We start from the raw sequence: 10,118 nt of genomic DNA on the forward strand, positions 1-10,118 counted from the left end.
ATACTGAGTTGAAGTATTAATAATGAGGGTTTTTAAAGAAACATGTATTTAAAAAAAAACAATGTTCAGACAGCTGTGGTTTCTAATCTGTGGGAGACAGGCCTGTGGAAATCCATTCAACGTTTCTAAGAGTCCCACGATCGGTAAGTACAGAAAGCAACCCGTCTTGCCAGCAGGCTGACATACCCTCTGTAGGGATCTACATCTTTCCTGAAAATCTTTAGAGATCTCCAAAAAACTGCCAAGTCACTAAGTAACATAAAGGAAAGTGTTTCTTGCAAAAGTAATATTAGCAATAGCCAAAACTGGGGAAAAAAGGGAAATATCTGGCAAACATTTCACTATTCTCTGCTCTCCCTTTCCCATCTTTGGTGACTGCTGCTCTTACACCCTTTGCTCCTTTCACTTACGTGAAATAGCAGTTCAAAACATAAATAACATAAGCCTGATGAAACATTTTACTAATCCAAATCTGTCTGAAGTAGCAATTAGCCTGTCCCACTGCGCCCACCTGTATTCAAACTCCAGTACCTTCCCTCCAGTGGTGGGTGACAAGAGAAGGACTTGGCTGGCTTACCACGTTGTCGCTGACGTCGGTATGGTTGCACACCATCTGCTGATTTTGGTAATACTCTAGCTGCCTTTCTGCCAGATCCACGCGCTGCAACAGGTTCTCAATGAAGTGCTGGAGCCTGGCTTTCCCCCGCACTTCTTTCTCTGCTGCTTCTTCCAGGAAGTGGTTGAAAGTAACAACTTCTCTGCAAGATGGAAACATTGCAAAGAGGCCACATTTAAATAATGGGAAGGGCCCTGGTCTTGCCACTGTCAGAAAATTACCGTCCTTCGCCTTTATTAAGAGATTTCAACCTTTTTGTGGACACTTAGTGAAGAGCTGCAACCCTGAATGCGGAATTTAAGTTTATAGGCAGTGGATTTAGGGAGTTCCGTCACATTATTAGGTCTCTTACGAATAGTCCTTAGTGGCTGACAGGGCAGAAATGTCATTAAGCATCACCTCTTGAGGTACCTGGAGACAGCTACAGCCACCTAATCCTCTTTTTTTTTTACTTACCCATGTGAATATCAGCCCTGAAACAAGAGAAGTGGATAAACCCCCAGATTCATCTTCCCAGTTCATCACAATCTTACAACGGCAATTTAATGTTGCTGCTGGGGTGGTTCCTAACTTAAAAGAGCTACTTGGGCCATTAAACTTCCTTTTGGCTGCAATCCTGCAAGTATGTCAAAGTGCAGCGTTATGATCTGGAGCTAGTGGGAGCACGGGAGATTAAGAGATAACCTACAGATTATAGACCAAGGCGTATGTGCGTGGGAAGAGCAAGTTTTAGGTCAGGAGTTGAGAAATGTTTCTTGTCTGGTAACACAACTGGAAGAAACAGATAGTACCACTGATTGTGAAAGGTTCCAGCTCTGTACTGAGACATAGCTCATTTTGAAGTACTCTGCATCCAATCAGTTTACTATCAGTAGCCAGGCCACCACGCAGACCTCTGATACCGGGTGTTTTTGGGTGGGAGAAGTTTAGTTACAGAGTGAAGTAGGTATGATGAAAAATGACAAATCTGAGCATGTAGGACTTCCCCAGTTAATAAATGCCTGGATAAACAGTTCTTGCTCTGCCAATGAAACCATGTTAATTTTCGCTTTGTACAACAATGAAGGGGTGGGAGTTGGGGGAACCAGTGCTTATGCACTCTACCACAGCAGAGTGCAGCAAGAGGCTGTCTGCATGGCTCATGTAATGGTAGGAACGAGGCAAAACCAAGTACGTATTGTTTGGATGAAGAACATCGACGAGTATTAGTTGATATTAACTTACACAAAATCTGGCTTAAGAAACAGAGGTACCGTGTTTGTTAAGTTCACTTAATCCATTCCCTTTCAAGATTGCACAATTTCTGTGATTATTGGCTTGCCCAGAGCAACCTGCTAATAAAAAACCTGAAGAATGCTTAGGAAGAAGCCAATCTAAACACATAAAGATCGTTTTAGGGTTTTCTTCTCACCACACGTACAGCACTGTAACTTCTCTGATTTCATGATGCCACTCTGCTTTTGTGTTAGTGTAGGAGCAATCTGAAGCCCTTGGCACTCTGGTAGGCTCCTCTTTTACAGCGACCAGGAAGCTCAAAAGGACAGAAACTCTGCAGGTTGGCTCCAAATCCCTCACCCTTTGGGTAAGGAGGGAGAACTGTGCATGGCCAGCCAGGCTGCTGCCCCTCCAGGGGCAAAGCTGGGGCAGAGCAAGGAGCAGCCACCCTGGTACACCACAAGGATGCACCTTTCGGAGCTGCTGTCAGTTTGCGCATTTTGCTGCAGTGGGAGGCCACAAGCATCGAGGACTTGGCATTTGTTTTTAAATGGGTGAATAGTTTCATGAATGCTAACATTTGTAGTTGTGTCAGCAAAGGTAATTCAAAAGCATTCATTAATAGCCTGCTCTGTGGCATGAATAAATCACCCACAAGTATCTCCTTAGGGAGCTGTACTACAGAGGGGGCAGGGGGAAGCGGTGTTTTTTCTGGAAAACTTCAATCACTATCAGGAGGAGAACAGACACATAGTGTCAATAAATTCCCTAGTATTTTCCTTGCTTTCTAGACTACTCAATATAACTTGGCATCCTACGTGCCATTATTTGTAGAAACTGTTATTAGCAGCAGAAGTAGCGCTTCCATCATTTTTCTGTTTGTTTAGTTGCCTCTATACAGCCTATGAACCTGTTTTTAATAACCTTTGTCTAAAAAATTTCCTTCAGCTGAAATGGTACCAGCATCCTGTAAATTCCCTTTATAAAGAAAGGAGCCAGAATATCCCCACTCACTGGGTCTCGGTCACACGCCCTGCCCTGATAAGCAGCACTTCTGTTAGTTCAGCCACCTTCTTTGTTTCCACTTCATTCTCATCTCTCAAAAGAACAATGTCAAGCCCCAAGGAGGGGCTGCTAATGAGTGTCTCTACTTGCTCCAACATCTCTCCCTCAGAGAGCCCACTCTGTGCCATGGCTCTGCCTTGGCTACCTGAAGGAAGTTCCCAGAAGAATTTTTATCCTCCTCTCACCATGAGCAATAGGGAAATGTTTCCAAGAACTCATGTAGCTTCCTGTAGCTGCTGTTTATCTGTTTAATTGCCTTTCTCGTCTCTTGTAGTTTGTCCAGACTTCTTCTTAACCATGCTGATGATCTTCTCCCTTCAATTCTCTTTCTAGAGAGCTGTGATGATTTTTTTTGCTTATGTTCTTTATTTTACTTTTGACTTATTTCTCCAGGCCTCTGCCAATTTTTGGGGCATTATGTAATAAAATTTCAATCTTTCACTCTCTGCTCTTATGCTTGTGGAACGATAAATGTTCACTGAGGTCAGGCACTGCTCCTCACAAAGTCAGGGAAAGCTGAGCCCATGAATATTGTGGGGCCCAGTTGGTAGAAGCATAAACCAGAGCACAGCAGCACAGGTCCTCTGGGTTCTGTGTCCTGACAGAACTGCCTTGTCAGCTGCACTCACCTGAAACAGGAATCATTTGTTAAAGCCCGTCTCAGACCTGAAGCATTGCCCTTTCTAATGAGAGGTCTCTGCTACCCTGTGCAGACTATTCTACATCTGGAGCACTGCTGCTATATTAAGAAAAGGTTATGAGTTATTAACTGCTCTTGAACTCCTCTGCTCTCAGCATCATTTCTTTCCCACTCTGCTCAGCTCCTCCATTTGCTCGCTGCCCATCAGCCTGCAAACGCCTGGATCTTTTTGCTCAGCTGCACCCTGGCACTTGCTGTAGCACCGTAAGCTCTAGATAGTGCCACTAAATTTTCTGAGTAGAGTGGATGATGCTCAGTGCACACAGCTCAGATTTCTGTAACAGACAGCAGAGTGATCTCACCTCTTTGCTCACAGTTTACTATACTGATGTATAGCAAAACATTTTGTTGAAGAGCTGTGACTGGACAGCAGGGAGAAAGATGGGTTTTTTGCTTTGTCTTGGGTACTCCTGTCAGACAAAACCTTTCAGGAGGAGGGATTGCTGGGGCTGCCCAGAGAGCAGGGGGCACATCAAACTGCCAGCAGGTTGTGGCAAGCAAGAGGGAAAGACAAAGCAGACAAGGGGGCTGCAACCAGGAGGTGTCCAAGAGGAGAAGGAGGTGCCTGTACTGCCAGGCTGCTCTTCCCAGCACCAGAGGAGTCCAGGAGGAATTTATTGCAGTGCAGCAGGCTACTCAGAGGCACTCAGCTGAAAAAGTAGTGTAGAGAGAAGGACTCACTGTAGGCAATAAAGACTTGCTGCCAAAGTTTTTATTTTATCCTGACTCTGACAGGGAGTTAACCTGTTATAGTTAAACAAACTTAACTAATTTGGTGTTTTACATTCCAACTCCAGCCTAGCTGCCCTCATGGAAAAACTGCAGAGAGTCTGCCTTGAAACTTTTCCTGAAACCTTCTTTATGGAGGCTGTTGTCATGAAACAGCATGAGCTGAGTTAATAAAGTTATAAATCAGACTGATTAGGTGAGAATTATTATTCTGCCTTTAGGACAAGATTATGCAGTGCTTCTTGCAGGACTAAGCTGCAGTTCTTGTTTACCAGAGCAGTTGCTAGCATGTGGACCCTGCAGACACCCTTGGTATTTGTATGGCTTTCAGCAGTTACATATGCGATACCTAGAGTAGACACAGAGGCTGGGACAGCTCCAGCTCCTTAACAACTGACAAGAAAGGCTAATGATTTCTTACATTGCGACCAAGCCCTCCTACAGAGGCATAATACTCGTCCTAGGACTATTTACAGCAACTTCAAAACCTGCAACTGTTCTGTAGGTGGAGACAAGCATGAGGCTCTGTGCAGATTCTGCACTCAAGTATCAAATGCCTTTAGAGAACTGCACTTGGAGTTAATAACTCTGCCTAAATGCAATGGAAAACCAAACATTGTTTTGCCTGAAGATGGGAAAATTCCTACTGCAGCAAGTAGTAAAGTGGTTTACTTGTGAAAATTATGCAAGTGATTTACTAATGAAAATATTTTAAATTTTCCATTTATTAAGTGTTAATGCCACTGACCTCACCTATGATCCCACTGGTGTTACTGCTTGAAGGCTGCTATCTGCGATTCATTAGCTTGTGGTTTCACATTCCTACACCGCTATCAGCACAATCGATTTAAGAGGTTCACACCTCCTCCCCTCAGAAAGTTACTGTCCTAGCAGTTGCACCCATTCAGTGGGCTGTGTGCTAGATCCAAGCCCTGAACTTACTGGGGTGACACTGTGGAGATTAAAATGCTTTATTTCACAGAGCCATTCTGTGGGATAGTCATGCTACGCTTGAATGAGTGCAGCTGGGGAGGGGGAACAATCTCTTGAGTGGGTAGATGAAAAGAAATGGGGAAGATGGAGTGGGATCACCTGAAACTGAGGGTAGAAGAATGATACGTATTCTACTTAGAGCAGAAAACCGTTTTGTTGTACAATTGAAATCCCTATTTTAAGGAAAGCTGCTGTTTTGAAGCATAAATTGCAGTGATCTCTAAAAGCGAACTCTTAATCCAATCATTGAGATGTTACTTGCAGATAGTTCCATTACTTGTGAACTTAAGGTGAAGTCAGTGGTAAGAGTAACCACTCCCCACCGTAACTATTCTGAAACAGCCCTCGCACTACAAGCTGTGCCAGAGCAGAGGCATGACCAGCCAGCCTCAAAACAAATGCATTAGACTGGTTAAAGAAATTCCTGTCAGAGATATGGCAACGTACCACAAAATGCTCTGACCCTATAATTAGAAGGCAAAGTGAAATCGTTTAAGTCACCATTGAAGGTAGCTGCCAGTTGAGGACTGTAACTTCAAATGCTTTCCCTGTTCAGACTTACTGAAAACCCAACTCTGCTAGTTTCATTTTCTTACTTAACTTCCAGAAACAAGCCTCTTAGTGTCCTCTAGAAGTGAAGATCATAGCTGTTTTTAGTTTCAGTGGTTTTCTTGATATCTTATTCAACACAGTGTTACTCTCTTTGGACAGGCTTCTGTGTTCTTTTTAAGATCACAGTACTCACTCAGTGTTGCATTCTCCTTCATCAAACATTGGATAATCCCTTTTGGGGCACATTTTCTAATTAAATCGTTCATTCGCTCAGCAGCTCTGCCAAAATCTTGACCCTGCAGCCGTGTCTCATCAAAACTGTCCAGGGCTCAACTGAAGCAGGTTGGTGAACTGAGACCTGCCTTTGGTAGCTGTGCTTGCTTCTCTAGAATATCCAGTTTTCTTCTTTCCCCCCCAGATAATCATAAAAAGCTTTGGCGTTTTGGCTTTCTAAATATGAAAATAAGTGACACAAGAGTGACTTCTGTAACACTTTTCTGTGCTACAGAAGTTGTAAGACTACTTCAACTGTGTATTAGTACCCTACGAGGTGTTTCAGGGAAGGCATTTTCTTTTTCCTCTTACAAAGAGGAACAGATTTTCAGCTACAGTGGCTCAATATCAATGCTAGTTTTGGGAAAAGTTATCCATATTCACAAGATTGCTTCTAGAAAATAAAAAAGTCCAAAGAAACTGATGAAGCATTTCTTTCCGAAGGTCAGCAAGTACCAGAGCAGTCCCTAACGGCTGCCTTTGACTTTCCACAGTCTGCAGTGAGAACTCCTGCTTCTGCAATTTCCATTAAGCAGTCTTGTTTGGCTTTCTAATCATCTGGACTCCTTCCAGAAATCAAAGCCAAAGCTGAGATCTTCCTTTTTTGAAGGAGAAAGTCTTTTCAGCACACCAAGTAAGTTTTTGAACACATAAAGTAATGACTGTAGCCAGGTCTCAGAATTTATCAGCAGTCCATGAGAAAGCCAGACAAGTGACTCTGTTGTTACCAGAGTCATGAACATCCTTTCTTCCCCCCTCTACCAGACAATACCATCCTGTGCTTCCTTGCCACTAGCAGAAAGCTAAGTGTCCCAGGCATTTTTAGAGGTTCAAATCTGAAAAGTTGCCCTTAGAAGTACTAGTCCTGCAAATTATACAATGACCTTTTAATCATTAAGCCAGAGAGTGCATTTTTCTATGGCACTGCCTCTTGTTATCCCCCAAGATGGGAAATGCAGAAACCATCTGAACAAGGAAAAAAATTACATATTTTCAGTTTTTCTAAGTGAACTCTACCTATTCTTACACCTTGCCTACCCTCCCAGCCTCCTCAGAGTACCTTCATAGTGACTTCTAAGTGGCAACACTATGGGGCTAGGCACAGGCAAGATCATACGGCAACTCCTTTTCTATCCCCTCGGTACTGCAGGCTGATATTCTTTCATCCTACCCACCAGCAAGCACTAGGCTCATTTACCTTTAGAAATGAACACACTAGTGTGTAATAGCTATTCACTCATTCCTATCGCTGCTTTTGCTTCCAAGGTTTTTTATCTTCTCCATTGAAAGCTGAAGCAAGTTAGCAGTAATCCTAGAAGTGCAATACCCTGGGCACTCAGGTGAAGTTTCTCGTGCAACTGCCTCTTTTGGGTAGTGTTTCTTACTAGTAAAATAACCTTCAGTCTTCCCTGTGACACCAGCTTCGGAGCTACCTCCTCATCTGCTTATGCATTCATCTTTCTCCTTCAAAGGTGGCGAGAATTATAACAGGACTCACCTGAGCTCCTGCCCCTTTCCTGACTCTGGCAATGTCCTAGTGTGAAGGACAGTGTTTCCCCACATCTCTCATTGTGTTCAGGCTTTTCTGACCTCAGAACCACAGTCTGCCACTGCAGATAGTGAGCAGTCTGCCAAGGGGGCAAGCAGCCTCTTCCTCGTGTCTTTGCCTAATTATAGTAAAAAATAACTTTTGCTGCCTTGTTCTTTTCACAGATGAGTGTCCTTTGCTGTCCTCCCCACATCATACCTACTTTTCCTATCCAGATAACTTTATTCCCCCCTTTCTCTTTTTCCACAAGCTCTTTTCTTCTTCTGCAGCACTGCAGAACTCTGGTTTTGCTCCACTGAATGGTTTCTGCTTTCTCCTGACAGTCAGGTTTTCCCTATAGATCTCAAGCCTTGAATTTTAAAAACACATTCTGCATTTAGTTTGGGGTAAGATTCACACTACTTAGCTTATATCTGAAGTTCAGCATCTAGCCTAAGACAGCTGTTTACCTGAGGTCCTCCTCCCTCCAGTCTGTAGTGGAAGGGCCTCCATAGAGCAATCCCACCCCTCTAAGATACTTTTCTAGAACAAGGAGAATGAAATACACTGTGAAAGAGCCCATAAGGGGAGCCTGCCTAGATAGGGATACCAAAACTGCTTCAAACTGTAAGTTATCTTCGTGGCCTCCCTTCAGCATACTTTCAAATCTATCTCAGTTCCCTTGTTATCTTTAATTTCACCTTGAGTCTTTCACTCTTCTCTTCCAGGAGGATCACCTGATATTTCAGAAATTGGAGGTTCTGTTGAATATCTCTTCAAGGAAGATACACACCTTAAAGGCTCAAATCTCACCACCTTTGCTGTCCTTTTTCCTGGGACATCTATAGCACCGCTTCAAGATAGATGACTCCTACTGAAGAAGAATCCTCCTTTCTAGTCGTTAGACTACAGGAGTGATGAAAGCCCTCCAAACTTCCTACACTGAACTCCTACACCACCCTCCTTATTTCTTCTAAGATCAGCGTCATGGCAACTAATGCTTCTCATCTTACCTTTGTAAGCTGATGCTGTGTTTTAGAGGCACTCCATTACCAAGGCTCTTTATTTGCACTCCTCTAAAATAAGTTGTGCTGCTCCAAAAAACCTGAAAGGTTTCAGCAAGTGTGGAATAAACTAAGTAGTTCATGTATAAATAATATATCAGCTATCACTACATATTTAATGGATGCATCACGAACGTATTTTTAGATGGTCTAGGTTAGTCAGAACGACTCTGGCATCTGCTTCCCATTCCCATATAGGTGACTTCAGTTTCACAGTTCTGTGTCCATCTAACACACCTACTTGGATGTGGTCCTTTCATCACTGTCTCAGGTACAGCTTTGCTGCTGCAGGGGAGACTGTCCCACTCCACAGGCAGGCCACTGACCATGGTGGGATGGCTTTAGGAAAAAGGTGCTATTGGGTACTCCTACATACTTCCTCTAGCACATACCCACCCATCTCTTCTTAAAAAGATAAATGGATTAGAGGTGTCAGTGTAAATCAGATTACATGCTGATGATAGCTTCTACTTGACCCTACCACCATGAAACCAGGGACACAACACAGACATCAGAGTGTGTGAAAGTTAGTCACTGAGGAGTGAAGCATGAAAGCCACCTGCTCAGTGAGCTGTGCCCTGCTTTGCTGGGGACATGGTCACACAGGCTACCACACTAGAAATACAGTGGTCCGAAGGTGGGAAGCATCAGGCCCTTTCATAACCAGCAAGCAACCGAACCGTCCTCCCTCTTCTCCCCCAAAAGGCCTTCACTCCCACAGGTGCTGGCCAGCCCGCACAAAGCTGTCAGCTCTCGCCTCCCCACTTACTCCTCTTTTCGGTGAAGCTCCTCCTCGGACTCGGTGAGGCGCTGCTTCAAGGCTGCGATCATCTCCACCGCCACATCCACCTGCCTGCTCAGGGCCCGCTCCCGCCGCTGCACCTCCTGCTTCTTCTGGGACAGCTGCACAAAAGCCGCCCGCACCTCCAGCAGCTCCGCCGTCTTCTGGGCCAGCTCTTTGGTAAGCTTGTCAATTCGCTTCTCGATGGTTTTGTCCACAGCCTCTACCATCCTGTTAAACTTTTCTCTAACGTGTGCCTCAAAGGAGGCTTTGGAGTCAGCGGCCGGGAGGCTGGGTTTAGAAATCTGCTCGCCGGGGGAGTCAGCCGACACATAGTTTGCAACGTAGGAGACCGGCCGTTCAGCTTCCACCTCCAGAGCCTGCCCGCGCTTCGAGCTCTCGCAGGACGCATCGCAAAAATTCAGGTAGGACCCTTTTTGCTGGATGGCGCTGCCGGGGCTCCCCAGGCCGCCCTGGGAAGAGGGCTCCGGCGGGGAGATCGGCTCGGCGTCTTTCAGGGGTGCAAAGAGGCTGCTCTTGGTCAGGAGGCTCCTCTCCTCGTAGCTGTGGCTGTACTCCAGGTGCGCCCGCAGCGAGGAGAG

The 10,118-nt window shown here is 44.8% G+C and overlaps 1 protein-coding gene across 1 annotated transcript in view; it reads right to left on the bottom strand.

Annotated features, from left to right (window-relative positions):
- ZNF365 (zinc finger protein 365) overlaps positions 1–10,115 on the bottom strand; it is a gene marked incomplete at its 5' end in the record, with an annotated part of 16,491 nt that extends 6,376 nt beyond the window's left edge. Inside the window, 2 exons of the mRNA XM_010193439.1 lie at positions 578–758; positions 9,505–10,115. Of these exons, the coding sequence (XP_010191741.1) occupies positions 578–758; positions 9,505–10,115 (792 nt within the window). The remainder of the gene's footprint in view (positions 1–577; positions 759–9,504) is intronic.
- Positions 10,116–10,118: the final 3 nt, after the last annotated feature.

The sequence above is a fragment of the Mesitornis unicolor genome, unplaced genomic scaffold, assembly GCF_000695765.1.
Source record: "Mesitornis unicolor isolate BGI_N332 unplaced genomic scaffold, ASM69576v1 scaffold11571, whole genome shotgun sequence".
NCBI classification, from domain to species: Eukaryota; Metazoa; Chordata; class Aves; order Mesitornithiformes; family Mesitornithidae; genus Mesitornis; species Mesitornis unicolor.